Source organism: Vidua macroura, chromosome 3 (assembly GCF_024509145.1).
Source record: "Vidua macroura isolate BioBank_ID:100142 chromosome 3, ASM2450914v1, whole genome shotgun sequence".
In the NCBI taxonomy this organism is placed as follows: Eukaryota; Metazoa; Chordata; class Aves; order Passeriformes; family Viduidae; genus Vidua; species Vidua macroura.
The window spans coordinates 11,496,305-11,517,981 of NC_071573.1; the positions used below are offsets into that span (position 1 = coordinate 11,496,305).

Genomic DNA, 21,677 nt, shown 5'->3' on the forward strand with positions numbered 1-21,677 from the left:
TTAATAAAGTTTTTTTCCTTTGTTTTAAGCTTGGGCCTGCTCTGCTCTGTTCCTGATCGCATCTCACAGCATTTATTTTGGGGAGGTGTATTTTCATGGGGGGCGCTGGCATTGCGCCAGCATGAAAACATGACATTAGGAAAACTTCATGAAAAAAACTAAACCTCTCTGACCCCTTAAAAGTCTTATCAGGTAATTTCAGTTAAACATAGACTAAGCATATTTATTACCCGAAGTATCAGTTATGAAAAGAAGGAAAAATTTTATTTCCATGGTACAGACTCCAGCACACTCTGCCTAAAAAGTTTGGGAACACAGCCATAGGAAAAGTCATACTGTGTTAGTGATCACCTAGGTCCCCGCTGCAGGGGGTCACATTCAGATCCTTTTCTGTTTCTCCACTCCTTTTCTAATGCACATGCCACTGAGCTACATCTCCTGTCCCCTTCACCCACTTAAAGCTTCCAGTGTTATTTAAGTTTTAGCAGTGACAAGAGGAGACTGTAAGACAAGGGACAGCATCCAGAAGCTGACAGCTACAGACATGGCCAGCTGCTCCAATTCCTTGAAGCATTCATTGCATACTTGGCAGCAGCCCTCCCTGCACACTTGCAGCAGAATACATAAGAAGAATTAGCTGCAGCTGAAATCATCTAATAAGCATGTGTTCCTGCTACCCAAGCACTGATGCAGGCTTACTCAACTGTATTCAGAAAGCCAGTCCAAGGTTTATGATGTAGTTCACTATTATAACTGAAACAATATGGTGTTATATAGTTTTTCTGAGGGCCAGAAGGGAGGTGTGTTTATTACCCCCTCCACATCTTCAGAAAAGCAGCAGATTTATTAAAGCAAAAACCTTCAAATGCCTTTTTTCTTGTCCAAATAGAAAGTAAATTAGTCATCACTAATTTGTTTGACCTTAGCAGCGGCAAAGCCATGGAGTGACCACAAAAAATATAATATGTAAGATGTAGAATCATGCCAAAATTCAGATTGAAAACTACTCCAAGAAGTCTCCAATTCAATCTCTTTCTCCAAGCATGGTTATCTCAGAACAGATTGCTCAGGGCTTTTTTCCATTTGAGTCTAGAAAATCTCCACGAAGACTGCACAGCTCTGGGAAATCTGATGCACTGCTTGACTAACCTCTGTGAAAAACTTTTTCACCATCATGAACACCTTATTTCAACACACATATCTTGTCCTCCCATCATGGGAGAGAACAGACTGGCTTTTTCTTTCTGACAGCTTTCTCACAGCTACTGGGTCACTAGGTCTATTAAGACCTAATACCATGATATATCCTGGTAGCTTTCTCTTTTCCAGGCTGAAATACATCTCCCCTCATCTTCTCCTCCTGCAACATGAACTCCAGAACCCTGCCTTGATGGCTCTTCACTCAACTTCTGGTAGCATCCTAGAACATTCCCACTCAACTAACAGGGAGAGACTAAGACAAAGGCTGAAGCCCACAGAGATTACAGGATTTTTCTTCAATGAAATTAGGGATACCAAGTTAAAGGAAAGAATATGCACATACGTATCCATTTCTTTGGAAACTGTTCTGGAGACTTATTACTGAGAAGGGTGTATGGTAGATGCATTCTAACTCAGCCCTTTCACATTTTCAGTTGGTTGGTTCCAGAGGCATACTCAGCTGCATGTAGGAAATGCTGACTTTAAATAATTCCCTACACAGCAAGTTGACAGCTTGAAATCGTGTTTGGAGACTCTTCTAATTAACTATAGTTTAATAATTTGTTCCAAATTCCTATATTTGCAGTAGAAAAATTTTTGAAACTGAAAAATGTTGTCTTCATTCAGAGAAACAGATGAAGATACCCATATACTCAGAGCACTGCAGGATTTTAACATGTTTGAAATCTGTAAACAGTTTGCAAAGTTTAAAATAGTTTAATTCCTATGCAAGAATTGACAGAATTTGACAACTATAATCATTTCCAGTTAGAATATTTTATTCATTAATTCATAAAAAAGTACTTAGTAGAGAAGTTTTGAAAAAGCACTGCCATAATGTTTTAATATCAATTTACTTTTACCTTCTCTAAACGTGAAACTTAAAACCTCCCAAGGTATTTTTGTGTAAAATACCATGAATCAAAAGAAGTGATTTAAGACAAGAATTGTCAATCAAACCACAAAACAGAGTCTAACTGATAATTTACCTATTAACTATTTTAACTCATATGACTGAATTAGAAGAGAAGATTTACTAGAGATTCAAATGTGTTAACAAATTTTCATAAATGAAGCAGCATGACTTCTTCCTGCTTATGGTAAGAAACTGATCTTTTCATCCTCACAGCAACTATGAACAATACCAGCCTTTCACCACATTCACAAATATAAAGTGATGACTTGGAAGCAATTTTAAAATAAGAGCAGTATGATTAAGCCATCTAGGTTATAGCTGAAAAACATAATATGAAATAGAAGCTTTCTGAGGAAATTATGGTCTTAAGCATCAGTATTTTTTCTGTATATTCTGCTTTTACATTATACTATCAAAGAGGTCATTACAGTAAATACGAGCATGGAATTGGAAAGGAATCTAACCTTATGAGGGGAAATAAAAACCTCCTTGTGTTGAAGCTTTTCATGTTTCAACCTAATGTAACTGAAGTGCCTCATCAATCCAGTGGGATGACTGTATACTGGTACAAAGGAGAAGGTACAAACAGGCAGCAGACACAAGAAGGGCTGTAGCAGTGAAAACTTTTGTGAGCTTATACTGTTATCAAAGTGTATGTCAAGTCTATTAAAATGCTATTAAATTAAAAAAAAAAACAAAAACCCAAAACCATGTTGAATTGCTTTTAATCTAGGTTAACCAGGGCCCCTGTCCAGTTCACTGCAAAGCCATATGAAAATTCATATTGCACAAAGAATAAATGTTCAGGGATGAAAACACTACCTTTCAATTGTGGTGCAAGTTTATGCTGCTGTAAACGCTTGTGGCATTACCCTGCTAGAACTTGGTATCAATGTTTCCAAGAGGGTACATTCCCACACACACAGCTTGTACAGACGCTCTCCTGCTTCCCTTCGCATTGCAGATATTAAGAGCTATTACAGCTGATCCAACTTACTCTATATTTACAAGAAAAAACAATATCAGTGCAAAAGGAGAGATGGAAGCATGCAGTCAGGACAGGGAAAAGGGCAAAACAGATGAACCTTGTTAAAGCAGAAGCCTTGCTTGCCTCAATCCCAGAGACAGCAGTTCAACACCGTGAACTTTAACAGGCGGGAGTATTTTCAGCAGGATCAGTTCTCTGAGCAGCCAACATTGTACAAATGATGACACAACAATGGGCAGCAGCACTAAACAGCCTGAGAGAGGAAGAAGACAGGATTGCCTTCCAGAGCACTGACAGTTTAAATTGTCTCGCAGTGCTCACTGAAGTGTACTCCTAGATTGTACACAATTGCTATTGTTAAACCGGAGAAGTTCCTCCAAGACAGATGTGCTACTTCTCAATATACCTCCACCAAAACACTCCTTTAACTTGACATCTATTTGCCCCAAAACACACTGCTTTTCTAATAAATTAGCTGTTATAATCAAAAGATACACCTTTTTTCTTGTATTCTTTCCTATAGCCTCAGAATCAAATCAGAAGCTTTGACTGCTACAAGGTAAATAACAAAACCAGTCTTGATTATGCAGTATGGATGAATATAAATATAATGACAAATCACAAATTTCAGAACATAAACAAATCACATCATGGTTAAAATGAAACTTTTGCTATGAGTTATTTTCAAATGGTAAAGGGTAAGAAAGCCCTTCACAACACATTACTAAAAATGGCTTGAGAGAAGTGTTTAAAGTACAAAGATTGAGAACTCATCCCCATACATACAGACTGCAGATTCCTAAATGTAGAACAGAAAAATGAAAATCCAGAGCTGCAACACAAATAACCATTTTTCTGCTTAAGAGCAATTACACTTTTTTTAGGAGATGAAAGCTGTGCCCTATACATAGCTAAGACTCTCTAAGGCTGAATAGTTGCTTTGGTTTTAGAAATCCAGAAACAATTTTTAGCATCCCTTCCTTTCTAACGCCATCTAGTAAACGTTCCCATTCTATCCCTGTGGCCTGTTCCTGAAGGCAATTTCTCACTGAAGTCATGGAACACATGAATGCAATAGTAATCTTATAAAAGTTGGGAGATAGATACTAATTATCTCTCTACTGTTTCCTTTAAGTACTAAAATGAATCCTGTCCTTGAAAAAGGGTTTTTACCAATGGTGCATTACAGAAAAGTGGGACACTAACACTTTATTCTCTTCTCTACAGTTGCAGAACATAGCAAAATATCATGTAGAGAGGATCAGGAGTTAACTGAGATATCTTCCTGCTGTCTGTCCACATTCATGTTCAGACACTTCTATACTGGCTAGTCTATACACTAATTTTTAATTGTGTTCCTAATTCTACATGCAGTACCTCTGAAGTAAGAGCACATAATATTCTTGATTCCACCGGAGGACAAAACAATTAAAATGTAAATGTCGTTTGTTATTATAGAAGACCTTTATTGAACCTTGCTTTTAATCTAAACTGCTATATAAATTTACAGTTTTGGAATAACTTAAACACTTTATTCAGTTCAGGAACATTTTTAGGTGAATATTTAAGTATTGTATTTCACTAAGCGAGTTTTGGATTTAGAGAGCGCTGAGAAAAGTCTTAAATACTGTTTCTACTTAATTTCTGCACTTACTACTGACTATGAAAGCAGACTTTATTCAGGAATATTCATGAAAAACAGCTTAGTAAAACACTCTTCACCCAAGCAACGTAAAAGAATTCTGGAACATTTACTACAATATTTATAGTCATATATGCATAATGGTAATCTGTTAAAACTCTACACTAAGAGTTTAAGACTAACTACATGCTTGCACCAAAGGCTATTAATCAATACCTCATTGTTTCACCTGGAGATGCCAAACACGTTTAACCCTATGTCTTATCATGCTGTTAACAAAAAGAATTACCATGTTGTAACTAGATATTCCTGCTGTGCTTTCAACCCTCCAGTCAACTCCCAAGCCTTCCATGAGAACTTCATCAAAGATGTCAACCTCTGACAAGTGAGTACTTAATAAACCTAAAGCTCCATTTAAAAAGTAGTTGGAAAAGTAAAAAGAAGCTCCCACTCTGCACAGACAGCGTGGCAGTGAGATATTCCTTTTTTTGCACACCGACTGGAAATTATTCTGGTGGCTGCCTGACCGCAGATGGAGCTCTTACAAAACATAGCCCTGGCACTATGAATCTCCCAAGACCACTAAGAGTTTCAGAGCTTCCAACCCAATTATGAGTAGAACATGTGCAGCAGGTCAGAACACTCTAAACCCGAGATCTGACAGGCTGAGAGGGCAGGCAAGGGGGCAGATGAGCGGGGCAGAAATGAAACAGGTTGCTCAGAGAGGTCAGGCAATCTCTGATGTTGGGGGGTTTCACAGTTTAGCTAGGAAAACCCATCACTGACCTGATGTGGGTGCTGGTGACAAGCCCACTTCAAGTGGGAAGTTGGGTTAGATGATTTCCAGATGTCCATGCCAAAGAAAATAATTTCTGTTATTCTGGGAGTAGCTGCAAAGGCAGCAGATTTACCTGTATGCAGTTCCTTAATAACAGTATCTCATGATTTAATGGTCTGTTCATGTTTAGGAAGTTGGAAATGCAGCCATAAAAAATTAATATTCTATAAATATTTAAAAGGAAACCTGAATTCTGATTAAACTCATAGTTAGTTATGTTCACAAGCCACAGCTCCTTTTAATAAATTAAATATGTGTTTCTCAAACTCCACTGAAACTGCTGATTATTCTAGACAAAATCATCTTTTACATATCTAGGTGTAAACAACCACATGCAAATATCCATTACTTGATTTTTTTCCAGAGAGCGGGAAACATATTTTAGAAAGTAATCCTAAAGGTTGCTGAAGTATTATAGTTCATTCCATGCATCTCTACAATAAAAACAAACAACCCAAATAATCTTTAAAACAAAGGGACTATTTGGCCATATTTACCTTGTGTTTTTCCAAGTAAGGTGAAATATGTTGCACTTTTACTAAATAGGAGAAAGTTTTTCAGGTATACAACTTTTACTTTATTTAAAATTTCTTTAAACACATGCTTGTTTGTGTTTTTAAGAGGATATTCTTGCAGATAACAAGATCAGAGAGACTGCTCCAGGAAGACCACTTCAGCAAAACAAAGGGAAATAATGTACTTCATAACAGCTGTCAGAACACTCTATAGATTTAAAAAAACCCTTGAGGACTCAAGCCTTTGCTAACACCTTGAACTGTGTCCAAATGAAGAATACAATTCAGGGACTTAGGCAGAGATGTGTGGTAATATTACCTCATCCACTCACATGTTGAACATTTGTACTCTGTACTAGTTAAAGCTTTTTAACTCCTAAATTCTGATAAAGGTAGACAAATAAAACAGTATAAAGAGATTTGAAGGGCCTTTATACTACTATTTTAACTCCCAAGCCTCCAAGGTCATTAGAAATTGTGACTGTTACTTGTTGGATCAATTTCCCTATCTCTGAACTACAAGTTGGAGAACTAATGTTTGTTTGTTTCGTATTCTCCTAGATGGTGTGGAAGCTTTTTGTTATTTTCCAAGCTTGTTTAAAAAAAAATATTAATTTATTTTCCAGATCTCTGCCATCCTGTGATATTCATATCAATTTTATATACTATGCCAGTGTATGAAAACTTTTGAGAAATACTGCACTACTGGACAGCATTTTGCTAAATGGGAGGCAGTAAGCCTCACACACAATTCCATAGGCTGGCAGTTTAACAAGATGTGCACTGCCAATAAAAAAACCATTAAAAAAAAAAAATTGTGGCAGCAAAGTAAAGCACTTGGTGAAAGCATCACGACTTGCGGTAATACTTCTGCAAAGTCTGTGGGTAATTTCAGCAACCAGCAAATTCCAGGTAAAGTATATAAACTTGCACACCTTCCTGCCACATTGTATCCATAGCTCTAACCTGCTATGCTTCTTGGACAAGTTAAGTTAATTAGTATCACCTCTATGCTAGCAGCAAACATACCACGCTGTTTTTCATCATGGCTCTAATACTGAAACCCTCGCAGGCTTGTTGCTTGTCCTGCTGCTTGTCCTTCTTCTCCCGCTGCTGGGGCCGCCTGTCACCGGCGGGTTTTGAGGGGCCCGGACGCCCCTCCTCCATTACCATCTCCCCACCGGCGCCCACGACGGACCAGATGCAAGTTACGGACTGGAAAAAACAAGCGACCATCAGCGTCCCGTGCGCAGCGACTCAGAGCAGGCAGCAGGTCCAGCTTCTCTCCCTCCGCAACCAGCGACAGCCTCACACACCCGTCCCGCGCCTTCCCTACCCCTCACAGGCCCTCTTTGCCTGCCCCTCGCCCCCAGCCCCCTTCTGCATCATCCTAGCTTGTCGCCCCCACTCCGCCGTGCCCAGCCCTTCACCACCTGATGTCCTTGTCCCCCGGGGGGTCCTCGCCCCCGCCCTCCCCGCCGGGTCCCGCCCCGTCGAGCTCCGTTGGGCACCTGCCGCCACGCGCGGTCCCCCGGCCCCGCGACCGTCGCCAGGCAACGCGTCAACAACCCGCCGGGGAAGCGGGAGGGGAATCACAAATAGCCCCGTCGGCACCGCCCGGTCCCGCACAGCTGTACCTACCCCCGGTGCACCGTACACCGGGGCGGCGGACAGCAATTAACGAGAAAGTCATTAGCGGTGTGCGGGGGAAATGTGAGGCGATAACGTGAGAAGAGCGTGTGCTGGTGTGAGCTGGCCTGGAACTACGCTACCCAGAGAGCCCAGCGTGCGCCTCCGCCTCCCTCACTGAAGCGCATGCGCGTTCAGGGCCGGCCCGCCACGCCCGCAGTCGCGCGACCCCACAGGGCGGCTACAGGGGAAGCGCTCGAGCGGCGGGCGCGGCCGGCACGTGCGCGCGTGCACGCGTCGCCCCTCTCGTCCCGCGTGGCCGCTGCCGCCGCCATGATCGGTGAGTGCGCGCGCCGGGCAGCGGGGCGAGCCCGGATGCGGATCCGCCCTTTCCGGCCCGCCCCTTCCCTTCCGCCCTCTTCGCTGATGCCGCTGCTGTTGTCGCCTCTGCTGTCGCGTCTACGGCCCCGGGAGCGGCGGGGAAGCTCCCTTCGCTTCCCCTCGGTCCCCGCCCGTCTCCCCCGCTGCCTCGGCAGGGCAGGGGCGGCTCGGACCCCGCGGCGGGGGCGAGCCGGGGCTGCCCTCGGTCTGCGCCCGCTGGTTAAACCGCGTCGTTTAACAGGGCACGCGGGGGTCAAAGAGAGGGGCCACTGCCCTCCTGTTTTACCCCCGTGGGAGAGGGGAAAAAGGTCTGGCCAGTCCTTGTGACTGAGGTCATTTTTAAATCGCTTTTTATTCCTTCTCAGTATATCGATTGTAAATGCTTCTCGGCAAGGTTTGTGCGATCTGCGAACTTTTTATGGCCTTGCCAGCTTATATACGTGTTATTAGTCTGGCGTGGTACCTTGTGGCGACCTGGAAAAGAAGAAACTTCAAACACCTCATGGTGTTGGGTGTGTGACCCTTTGGTCCTTGAGCTGTTTTCTGTACCCATCCAGTGCTGGTGTGAAGCGTGACTTGGTTGTTTCAGCAGTGGGTTTTCTCCTCTTCCTTGAAAGATTAATCCATACCTGGGGAGTTCAAAATTACAGGATCCGTTTTTTAGCCTTCCTATTTATTATACATTTCATCTTGCTTTGACTTTCTCAGTGTTGAGAATTATTTGAAGTAAAACCTATAAAAAGTAGTGGATACACATGCATTTTAGCGACTCTTTGCTGTCCTCAGACTTGCTGTTTCATCATCAGCGCTGGTGTCATAGTTGCTGTCTATTTAAGATCTGATCAAGTTGAAAATTGTGCATTTTGTTGTGAAAATATTTATTGTTTTTGAATTGAACATCTCAAAAGTTTTCAAGAATGCTATGGGTCTTTCAGGCATTCATTTTTTTTCTTAGCAGTGAAAATATGATTGCAGGTGTATAGCTAATGTTCTTTCAGCTTTGCTAAAGCTAAAAAGAATGTTGCCCAGTATTTTCACTCTATACATATGTATGCAAATGGTCTCTTCCTAATTCTGGAATTTTTCTTACAGGACTTTGTCATTTGAGCTACTTTTTTCTTATGTAGTAGAGAACATTTTAAATTGAAGGCTTGGCTTAAGGAAAGCACAAAGGGTCAGGTATTCCAGTGTTTTTATTTTGCAATGTTATCTGCTGATCTGATGTACTGCTGTAGTATATAAAATACATGTGGTTGCAGAACTGCAGTGTGTGTTTGTTTTTTGAATGCTTCAGAAAAGTAAGTTGAGTGTACCTAAGGGACTGCCCATGTGGTTACAGAGCTGATGCCTCTAGCTTCACACTGAAATCTAAATATTTACTTACTGCTCATGAATATAAATGTTATATGACTGAGGAATGATAATTTTATTTTCACTGTGGCAGATGGAAACATCTGTGAATATTGATTATGAAATGTACAGACCAATTAGTTGCGTATTTAAAAACACAGCTTTACATGAGTTGCAACCTGCCCTGGTTTAACCCCAGCTGGCAACTAAGTCCCACACAGCCACTGGCTCACCCTCTCCTCCCCTGCCTAGCAGCAGGGTGGGGAGGAGAATTGCAGGCAAAATAAGAACAGTTTAATAATTGAAACAGAGTAATAAAAATACTGATAATGCTAATGATGATGATAATAGTAATGAGAAGGAGAGGGAGGAATAAAACTCGAGAAACAAGGGATGCAGAATAAAGTTACTCACTGGCCACTGACCAATGCCCAGCCCATCCTCAGACCAGCTCCCACCAATTTCTCTATTGGGCATGGTCTGTGATGTGGAATATCCCTGTGGCCAGTTTGAGTCAGCTGTCTCCTGGCCACACTCTCCCAGTTTCTTACACACCTTCTCACTGACAGAACATGGAAAATTGAAGTCCTTGATTTGGGCTAAGCACTATTTAGCAACAACTGAAACCCCAGTGTGTTACCAACATTATTCTCATGATAAATTCAAGATGCAGCATTGTACCACCTTCTAAGTCAAGTTAACTCTATCCCAGCCAAAATCATGACACCCTCACCCACTTCCCAAAAATAAAAGAATTATCTTCAAAGTATGTGATGGAGACCTAGTCCAATATCCTGCTTTGAGACTTTCTGAAAACTCTCCTCTAAACATTTGCAAGCTGGGAATGCTATAGCAAAAATTCGGGGTAGGAGGGCAAGGGTGAGAAAATAGTCTGCCTATTTTTTTAACTTTAAAAGTATTTAAAAGAATTTTCCTTTAAAATACATGGTATATTTTCCAAAATGTCTCACAGTTTCATATCTCTAGAAATGTCTTATATCCCTAATATACACATGATAATTCCTTTAATTGATTTTTTATTTTCTATCTTTTTTCTTCTCTTCATTTCTCACAGACCAGGTTGTATGGACTTGTGCTCATTCAGGTTCCTTAAAGGGTAATTTGAATCTGGACTGAGCTAGTTAAGTGACATAGCTTGTTATAGCTCTACTTAGGGGCTTGGTAGGTTTGGGGAGTTGTTTAAGGTGGAGTTTTAAAGTTTATTCTTTATTTTATTTATTTGCTTACCATTGGATCAGCTAAAAACTGGTGTTAGTGGAATGCAAATGACAACCTGCAGCTGGATCGGCTGATCTGTTTCTTATTCAACAGCCCTGGCAATGTCACATTCTTGGACACCTCTTCTGGGGGAAAAAAATAAAAAAAATAAAACTGATTTTGAAGGAAGATGCTGGGACAGCTTTGTGGAATTTTTCAGAAAATATCTCTCAAAGAGCAAAAAACCCAGGAGAAGGCCCTAAGCTGTTTTAAAAAATGTAGAAGGTGGACTCTATATAGTTAACAGTGGCAGTTCAGCATTTCTGTGGTGAATGAGAGATGAAGGTGGTGGTAGGGACAAGTTGCGAAGGATTGTGACAGTGAAATATGATTCATCCAGCAGTAATCAAGTTAAGGGAGAATGGGAGCCTAGGTGAAAGTTTTAGCTATCTGGATGTCACTTTTCTTAATGAGCATGTTCACGTCTACATTAGTGTTGTTAAAGCTTGACCCAGGAAAAGTTGTAGCATCAAAGTTGTTTTTCGAGGCATGTGGAAATAACTGAAATGTTTGCCATGATATTACAAATTCTCTTAAGATGACAAGAGACAAAGAATCATTTAAGCTCTCCAGCTATCACTCAATTATTAAATTTGATGATAGTGATCTTAAAGGTAGAAATTAATGAAGAAATAATCATGAAACTGTCTTTTATTTCATGCCCTTGAGCAATTTGTACAGTGGTAGCTGGTACTGGTGCTGGTAAACATGCATCTTTTCTTGAACAAGTCAGTCTTATTAATGATTTCTCATGAATTCAGACAAAAGATTGCATAAATAACTTGGCACAATTAAGATGTGTTAAGTACACATGGTAGCTTTATGTGGTGTCTTTTTTACAGTGGCTACATGCCTATAATGGATAAGCCACAAAATCATCAGGAATTTCTTCTCTATATATCACAATACCTTCCAAAACAGTGGCATCATAAATTATGTGCTTCAGAGAAATTAACTCTGCTAACTTTCTGTTTTTTTGTTTCTAAGCAATTTTTTTTTTTTTAAATGGCAGAAGCTCACTCTTGGACTTCAGAAGTATTTGAGGCTGTCTACAGAATATAACACCTCAATTCACACTAGTAATTTCAATTATGGAAATTTTAAAACTCTGACTCTAAAACTATTCAAAAGCTTTCATGCCCTCTGATGACCTCTGATTTTATAATATATTATGTCAGTATTTTCTTCTCCATTTACCTTTGAAAGAGGGAGAACAATGACATACATGTATCTAAAAAGTATTATAGGCCCATAAAACATGTCCAAAATAAATTGTCTGGATCCTGCAGTTTTTACCATACCTCTTGGCTGTATTCCTGTTCTGATTGTTGAGGAAGATTTGATTTTCTATCCTGGGCTGGTTTGAGCTAAGTTGAAATGATAAAAGGAAGGTGGTTACTAAATTAACATTTTCAACAAGTGCCTTGCTATTAATGTTCCCTTTTTAACCTTTGGAAATTTTGGAAATCTGACCTATGGATTGTGTGTTTATTTTCTGAATATGTCAAAAGTTCTTTCGTTAGGCATTATTTGTCCCTATAGCATAGATCTGTTGGTAAGAAAACAAGAAAAATATTGTTTGTGCTTTGTTTTATTTCATGGGTTTTATTCTTCTTTTGACATTCCCTTATGATTTGGGGACACAGTTTTTTTTACCTTAAAGCTCTAAGCCTAGACCTCTCAGCCAAGAAAAGAAAAAAGAAAAGCATTAAGAAGTTGATTTATTGTTTAAGAATTTCAGAAGCTGATAGTGATGAAGGAAGATCCGAATTGAGGAAAGAGCTTGTCATTACATGGCAGTTTAAAGGACAGCAAGGTTATAATGTATGAATGCATAGAAAATGAAAGTACAGCTTTTTAGAGAGCAGTTGCAATCAAAAGCTGTTGGTTGTGCTGTTTTTAGTGAAGGTGGTATGAACAATGCATTTGTTGCCACAAAAGTTGGACATCCTCCTTTGCTTTAGTTTATCTGCTGAGAGGGGTTTTGTGTATTATGTAAAGTAGGCTTGTGCACTAAGCCTGCTGTTGATGACATAGAAGGGCACTGAAGCAAATTCATTTGCATTTGTAAATTGTGATACATAAAAAACACAAACAAAAAAAACAAAATTGACTTTCCAGTAACAAAAATCTTGCTTTGTTCACCACTGTTGTGATGATCAGTGTGAGTATTGTTTTGTTAAAAGTAAAGCTTTTAATGTAATTCCCCTACTTCTTTTTATTTGTTTGGTGGTGGTGGTGGGGGGTGTGTTTGTTTTTTGTTTTGTTTTGTTTTTTTTCCCAGTGTCTTCCTGTCTGTGCTGCTGTTTTCTATAACTTTCGTTTAGCATTTCTAAATGTCTTAGCTCAGTGGTGAATTTCCCCTTAGTTAATTGATTCCTTTTTAAAAAAATTTTATTAAATGTAGCCAATAGAACTGTCTCGTGTCAGATCTAATACTTTAGATTTAATAACTTTCAGTGTATAGAGCTAAAGATATTTACCTAAATTCACAAGAGTAAGAATCACGATAAACTGAGATGCCTGGGCTTTTATAGGCAAATTATATGAGCCATTTCTCTAAAACATCCTTCCCATCACCAGAAACATTTGGACCTTCAAAGTTCAAGGAGTAGTGTTCAGCTGCTTTTTGTTGTAGTAATTTTACATGTGTATATTCATTTTTTGAAATGTGCCAATCCAGTAACGTTTTGGTAATGTGCTTTGATGTCATGGAGAAATTATTTTCCATTTTCTTCATTGGTATTAAACTAAAGGACTGTGCATGATGGAAGCAAAAGTGGTTCATATTGGACATCATATTAAATCTCTGGCATATGGTTCTCCTTTAATTTTTTTTTTTTTTTTTTTTAATGAGCTGAAATATTTTTGGTACATTTATGTTTACATTTTTTCCCTTTTCTGATATAGTGTCCTCTGTGGAATACTCTCAGTGGAAACATATGTTCAGAACTTCAAAGTAATTATGCTATTACTAAAAGCTTCATAATTAGATTACTGAAACTAAATGTTAAAAAAAAAAAATTGATTTTCTTTTATCCAGTCATATCAATTTCATTCCAATCTGCTTTCTGGGTGATTGAAGAAACATGGTAGGACAAAGTCAAAGCCTGAGTAGAATTTCTTAGGTCTGGCATAGACCAGTTCCTGAAAAAGAAAAGGGATTTTAGAGTAATGTTTAATCTGAGAGTAAGATTTAAAAAAAACCCGAAAACATATGTTGCCATTTTAACAGTAAATTTTTAGTGGTAGGTACCTCTACTTGGCAAACTGGATTGGGATAATTGAAGCATGAGCTTGTCTCTATGATAACTGACCCTGTTTCTCAGAAGTAATGGGTCCAGTTTGTGTCTAAACTACTTTGTTTACAAAATATTGCCCTTATTGCCTGTTATCTTTCTTTAAGAGTGAATTTGTTGTTGTGATAAAATGGGTATAGCTTGTCTTGAAAAAAGCTGGTTACTGCTGGGAACAGTTCAGGGCTACAGTCTAAGATATTGATGCAACAACAACAAGAACAACAAACCCCAAACACAAAAACACCAAAAAAACACAAACCAACCAAAAAACCCACAAACAAACAAAAACAACAACAAAAAGAAACCAGTTCTTTTATTTTGCTCTCACACAGTTAGGGCAGAATATTTTAAAAATACTTAGTCAGATGTACAAGAAGTCGTCAAAACCTGTTACTGTAGAACTGTACCTCATCTACCCTCCTTGTCTTTTGTAGCTCATCTGGGAAATATGGGGTCTTTTAAGAACAGGAGATGTTATCTTAATGATCCTGAACAAAAACACTGTGTCTATTAGGTCTCACAAGGCCCTGGTGTATTGGTCTGTTGACTTGCTTCATATTTTTTCTTCAAGCTGTATGAAGCTACAGGCTAACCTTTAAGGTGATTCTTTTTTACTCACTTTACATAATTTTAGAATATTTTATTCGCACTAACTGCTACTGTTTGAGATTTGGCTTTAGCCTGGTATGTGCTTTATGTAAGTAGTTGGTGTTCTGAGGCACATAAATTTGAAATTTGGTTAATGATTAATGTTTTGAATTTTTAAATTTTTGTGGTTTGTTTTCATAGTCTACTTTTCATTCTACCTGCCCTTAATATACACAACAAAATAGCAGATGAAGCTGAAAAGTTTCTTTTACAGTGCTTCTAACAATTTCCATTAGAATTATCTTGTTGGAAGCAAATATCCCATCTGGTTTACTTTTTAACACAGCAAAACTCCATAGTGAGTTGTGTGTTGGAGCCTGGCTGAATTCCATACAGTGAGACTCTTGGCCCTAAGCAAGATGAGCACAATCTGTTCCTCTTATTTCTAATAAAGGAAAAGGAGAGTTTTTTAATTTGCTTCTTTGTTGCATTATGTTTCCATTTTATGCCTCCCTTTCTTAGAATAGCTGCTTTCCTGCTGTTATCCTTTTTTTTTTTTTTCAGTACAGGTAAAATGAAAACACATTACAGCCTTATAAAAGTACTGAGTGCTGCTCTGAAATAACATTAAAACTCAAAATTTTCAAGTATGGCATGATGCTTTGGCCACATCAATTTCATAAAACACCTGAAGCTCAGGAGAAGTACTTCTGGAGCTTTTTCCGTTGTCTTGTTCCTCAAATAAATACAAGACTTAAGTAACATATACCAAAATCAATCAGAGTCACACAGTTGATCCTAGCACTGCTCCTAAAGTTGTCCTATGCTTCCTAAGCATATTCAGCTTCCTAAGCCCATAACTTTATGTGCCCATTTGTACCTGGGATTTTTTGAGTCACATACGCTTAACACCAGCTGGTTTTACTGTGGGTGTATGCAACTCTGCTTAGGAGTTATTTATGAAGTTGCACCTCTTAATTAGACTCTGGATTAAATTTGCTGGTTTTTGTTATAGAGACAAAAATCATTCTACATTTAAAAATAAACATCAGATACTTCAAAACTGTATTTCAAACGATACAGTTATTGTAATATTACATCAAATAAGTGAACATTTGCTGTACTTTCCCTTTTGCAGAGATTTAGGGTTCTTGGGTAATATCCTGACAGAAAGTCATGCAGCTTGCATTAAAGTGAGCACACTGTTTTGGGACATTGGTTTCTTAAAATTGTGTCATGAACACATCTGTGATGGTTTTTTTCCTTCTCAGTTGTACAGAGTGTTACAATGGAAATGCTAAGTAACATGCAAATACTACAAATAATCCTTGTTTGTGGTATAAATTGTATTTGGTGACAGACTTAAAATGTTTCTCATACTCCATTTCTGGAAACCTGGCCTTTCCATACTTTCATCTGTCAGTGACAACAGTTGCAAGATATGTTGTCCATTCCTGATTTTTCAATATTAAGAAGTCAGTAGTTCTTTTTAATGTAAATAAAGTTGAAAAAATTAGGCACTCTCAATGGGTAATAGTAGAACTATTGTTGTAATTCTGGTAAGAATTTAAGATGTCCTTGTGTAACGCTGTGCACAATGAATATTCAGAGACAACTCCTGTTTCATTTCAAATGTTTTATTTTAGAATTGTTCATATAATCAGATTCCTGAACTAGGAAAGCAGACAGTGGACTATAAACCAATTTAGGATACAATTGCAACACATAAAAAATAAGATAGTTGATTTCATGTGAATACAGCTTTTGAAATTTAGTTCAGTTCTAGACATGAATTAAAATAGGCAGCCCTTTGAGGACAAAGGACTGTGCACGGGGAGACTTTTAATTTACTTTGCCAATTGTGCAAAGAGGGCATTAGGATAAAAAGTCAAAATGTTTGGGTTTCTTGTTCATTTCATCTACGTGAAACTGTTGTGCATATCTACATGCTGTATGTTGTTGCTAAAGAATCTGACTCTGTTAACAGTGATGTTATAGTCAAATAAGACAGTGCTGATTTCTTCAGAAGGTAAGTTCAGATCACTTCTATTGGTTTCCAACTGAATTTAAAAATCAACTATCTTAGAAGAAACAAGGTACTTTTTGACACGGCTTCTCAACTGTTTCCTCCATAAGACAGTAATGAAATTCTGTTTATCCTTGGTGTTTATGTCAGGAAACACAACCTTCCTGGGCTACTACATTACTGAGTAGGGAGCGAGTGAGAGACACCAGGGAACAGTTACTGTTTAGATGATACTTTAGAATTAGCATCCAAAAGTTTGACCTTCTTTGTTTTCCCCAATATTATCGGGAGCAATTAAGCTAAAGTTTGTCTTTAAAAGTATGTAAATAATGTATCTGGAATGATGATGCAGCCACAAAGACCTTGTATTTTGAAAGTACAGCAGTGAACCACTTAGACCCATGCACCTCTGAGGCTTTGCCTTTTCAAGCTTTTTATCTGTGTTGGAAACTGACTGCAAATTACAACAAGCCACTCACTAATACCTTATTCTTAATACCAAAATGTGCTTGGCGGGGGACAAAGCAGTTAAAAACTAACGGTGTTCTCTTGTTATTTAAAAAACTTGAAGATGGATTTTGAATTTTCATACAACTAGAATTTTTTGTGCATAGGGCATTATTTTACTCAGAGAGCAGACTAAGCTTTTAAAGTGGACTTCCTTTCTTTCTACACCAGAAGGAGTAAGGATAAAGCTGTTTTTTCCATGGTGGTTTACTGATGCATCAAAGCTAATTTTGTTCCATTGAGTAAATTACAAAATGAGTGTCTAGTCCTATCTTGATGTGTTTATATTGAAGGCCATTTTTTCCTAGATCTGTCCATCTAGTTAGCCATGTGCATTGAAATCCAAATGTTACTAATACATGACATAATTCCGTAAGAATCATCTATTATATGACCATGAAGAATGAAGTCTTGTGGTCTTTATGTATCATAATTGGTAGCAGTAACTGCTTTATTAGTAGGAATTTTTTACTATAGTTAAAAGTGTTCCAATTCCAAATCATAGTATTTTTACATCATGGATATGTTTAATGGGACATACTTAGTTTAATCCTTAACTGAAGTAAAATATTCTTGTTAAAAGGGTCTGTTTCAGAGTAATGAAAGCATAAATAGCTCTTATGCCATATAGCTAAATGAATGGAAATGTGATACTTCAAATCTACAGGTAAACCAAATTTCATTAGATAGACGGAATTTTGTTGGTTTTACTTATCTATTAAATTAAAATCAACTTTTAGAAAGGAATGTAGAATTCCAAATTTAGCCTGAAAAATGTAAGGATTTAAATTCTTTAGGGCATTTAAAGTCCCTGGGTTCATGGTAGGTGGCTTCTCATTTTGATGGTAACGCTGTTTATCTGACTTTCCCTGTTAAGTTATTTCAATAAGAATGATACCCTAAGAGTGATGCCCCTGTAGTGAACTAAGGAAGTTGCCATGAATTATTAATAACAAACTGAGTTGAATGTGATTTTATAGCCCCTTAAGGAGTTGGAGTAATGTACTCTGTAAAACCATTCAGTTCACCTGATCTTGACGCTGGAAGCATCAAAAACATATTCCTACTTGTTAACACTAAAGTGGGGGAAAGGTTACTTGGGAACGTATCATTTTGTGCATCACTGCTTAGCCCTCAATTATTTTTAAATGCCACTAATGTCTTAACAAACTGAAAACTGTAAGCACATGAAGAATTGTAGAATTGGTGAAATGCACAAAATTTGTTGCCATTTTAAAGACTTAATAATAAATTTTTATCTCTAGAATATTACTTTTGAAATGACTGTTTGATAAAATGAGCTTTTTCATACCTTTATTAATATTTGGCAGTATTTCAATATTTTCCAATTTCTCTTTAATGATTTGTCACTTAACTGTTTAACTTAAAAGCATAATGATCTTTAATATCCAACTTTAATTATGCTAGTCACCAAAAAGTATAATTAAAGAGTTTGTGTGTTCAGCACTATCTACCTCTTAGTGCATGCTGCCTCACCTACAATAGAGTTGGTACTGGGCAGTAACCATCTTAGCAGTGCAAGTTTGTACAAAATCTGTTTCATTTTCTCATAAGATGCTGAATGTTTCTCATAAGATGCTGAATGTTTCTCATAAGATGCTGAATGCCCATTAGTTCATGTAATTTATAATGGCTCTTGACTGCAAGCTATTGTTTTTACATAAATGTTGTGAATCAAATTTTGATTTTACTGCAGCAAAAACTTACATTTCTTCAAAAGCTACTTAAATTTTGATAATATGGTGTAGTTTATACATATATGAGAAACAGGTATATTTCTTACAGAGTGAGCAGTCATTTTATGATATATTTAGCCTTGCTGGGATTTCTATTCTGTCTGTTTTTACAGTATATTACAGCTTCTGGGTCTCAGAAGTAACATTCAATTTTTTCACATTACTCTATTTACAAATATGCTGAAAATTCTAACACATAAATCAACAATACTTCAAACAGAAAAAATCACTCATTTCAGAAAAAAAGTTGCCCTGTGTTAGTGGGGTATTTTGTGTTTCCCTTTTGGGCACTTTTTAGGATTTTCTTTTCATTGTACTAAAATTTTCTTTCAGTAAAGATACCTGAACTTTCAGATACATGAAGTATTTCTGTACAACTCCACTTTTGTATTCTTAACATGTATATTTGCTTTTTTTTACAAGTTGCTGTTTGGTTTAGTTTGAGTTATTTTTTAGGTTGTGTATATTTCCGAGATACAGTAGAAAACTGTGTTACTTAAGCTTCAATTGTTTAGATTCATTTGAAGTTCAGAGTCTTAAGATTTCAGTTAGAACATTAAAAATTGGTTTGTAGGTAATATGTTACACTGAAATACAGTAGTTGTAAAGCTGGCTGAAATACAGTAGTTTTAAAGCTGTTGCCCAGGTTCTAAGCAGGCAGAGAGCTTCTGGCCAAAGATGAGCTCAGAGATGAGCTGGAATAGCTCAATACCCCTGCCTTTGTTAAGGGACTAATCTTAAAAGTATTTGTCTGCGATGATGGCAGGAGTGATAGAATTGTCCAGCTGGAGAATCCTTTGGATTGTGAAATTTGTTTCCTTCTTCAATAACTATTATTATTTTAAGACTAGGTATTTATTTTGTCATGGCTCTTTTCATTATATGGTTTCCTTTGTGTTCAGGATGGCAGATTTCTTTTGTGTCATGTTTCATAGTCAATAGATTTGAGAAGAACAGCAAAATTAGGTATGTTTGTTTCTTTATGCCAACACACTGAAGAATAACTTAGGACTATAAAATTGTGTTCTTTCAAATCCAGCTAACAGGTTGATATACCTGCGTGCTTTTCTTCAGTAGCTGTATTGATTTCAGTGAGGGGAAACACTGGAAATATACAAATATAAACTGCTTTCAGATTTTCAAAGAGGTGAAAAATGCTGAAACTTCTTAGTTGCTGCAACATTTGGCGTAAGAGTGTATTAAAAGCAAAGAGCACATTAAAATTAGGCATTGTTTTTATAGGTTAATGTTGTTTTAATTGAATAAATTTGTAAAATAGCAGTGTTTAAAGGCAAAATTTTATTTTACTTCCTTTTAAAGAAAAAAGCAGTGTTCATATCAAATCACAGGTTGCTACTAAAAAAATGTTTCTAAAACGTGTTGTTGCAAGGAAAGAATATAATTACATGTGTGCTTTGAACAGTCATGTTCACAGTCTGGAAAGTGAATTAGATTGTACCTTTGTCTTGTTGCTGAAACAAATCTGTTACAGCCTCAGAGGAAGGTCTAAGAGAAATCAAGACAGTGAGGTCAAAGAAATTCATGTACTTCAGCAAATAAAATCAGTCTGGGTTAGCCTTCATAATATATTGGTTAAATATACTCTGCTTATTTGAAACAGAATCTATTAATTTGGAATTGATTGGATCATCTTCACACACTGATGAGGGTAAATCTAGAAAATTAAATTGAATGTGCAGTGCGAAATATATAACTGAATATAAGCTGCAGAACATGTTACAACCAGTGACACTTTTTCTTAAATATGGTGCATGAAGGTAAACATCTTTAGTTAGATTTCCTTATTTTTGTTAAGTTGTAGTAATAGTAAGAATGTAAGTGTAAATGAGTTTGTTACTAACCTCTTTGATGGAAGTCTGGATCACTTAAACAGTTACCTGCTTTTGAATGAGTATGTATGATGGCAAGCAAGGGAAGAAAAAGCTATTTTTAAAAACATGGATATATTAATATTTGTTCATTGTACTATAATTTCAGGATAGACTTAGAATAAATTTTAGTTTGTTTCTGCAGAGCTTCTGTCTCATTCAGTTTACATTCAATGTGCCACTGTAATTTCTCCTTATTAAGTGTCTCAGACTGTGCCTACCTTGTTGTGTCCTATTGAAGTCTGATTTGAAGACAGGGTATACGATCTTGTCTTTGATGATGAACACCATGGTACTGGAATGTTTCCCTAATCATTCCATCATTCCTTGAAACTAGCTTTATTTTCTTTTAATATCTTGTTATTGGAGTATTTCTTTCTTTATATTTAAAACCCATTAAAGAGAAGAGGAATTGAATCAAGGTAGATCAATAGGAACTGTCCTACGCAGCTTACTTACAATATGCAGTCTGCTTATACTCAGCCATAAGCTGCAAAACTACATCCTGTAAGCATCATTTTAGTGTCATGCAAAGAGAGGCATAAGTAGCTGGATTTGATACATTTTTCTTTTTTTTTTTTTTTTTAACTTGAAAAATAATAATAAAAAAATACCCCTACTCTAACAATTCTGGCTGCGAACTCTTATTTTGTTACTGGAATAGTTGCAGAGCTGTATGTCAAGCTTCAGGAGAAAAGTAGTTTTAAACTATCAGAATTGTATAATGAAATCTGAAGTGCTGCTCAGAAGGATATACACCAACAGTGTCAAAAGTACAAGCAGAGAATTTTGGTTTCTCTGCATGCATTGCACCTTGCTGAGGGGACCTCAGTTGGTGAGTCTTGGGTTTGGAATATTAACCTTCAAACTAATG

The 21,677-nt window shown here is 37.4% G+C and overlaps 2 protein-coding genes across 8 annotated transcripts in view; one reads left to right on the plus strand and one right to left on the minus strand.

Moving 5' to 3' along the window:
• Nucleotides 1-7,834, minus strand: part of PACRG (parkin coregulated) — a 246,540-nt gene extending 238,706 nt beyond the window's left edge. For all 7 annotated transcript variants that reach the window (XM_053972978.1, XM_053972977.1, XM_053972981.1 and 4 more), the window contains exons 1-2: nucleotides 7,741-7,834; nucleotides 7,129-7,314 (exon numbers count right to left, since the gene is read on the minus strand). In XM_053972978.1, the coding sequence (XP_053828953.1) occupies nucleotides 7,129-7,272 (144 nt within the window). In that variant the 5' untranslated portion in view covers nucleotides 7,273-7,314; nucleotides 7,741-7,834. The remainder of the gene's footprint in view (nucleotides 1-7,128; nucleotides 7,315-7,740) is intronic.
• Nucleotides 7,835-7,909: 75 nt separating this feature from the next.
• PRKN (parkin RBR E3 ubiquitin protein ligase) overlaps nucleotides 7,910-21,677 on the plus strand; it is a 673,918-nt gene continuing 660,150 nt past the window's right edge. Inside the window, exon 1 of the mRNA XM_053972975.1 lies at nucleotides 7,910-8,068. Within this exon, the coding sequence (XP_053828950.1) occupies nucleotides 7,915-8,068 (154 nt within the window). The 5' untranslated portion in view covers nucleotides 7,910-7,914. The remainder of the gene's footprint in view (nucleotides 8,069-21,677) is intronic.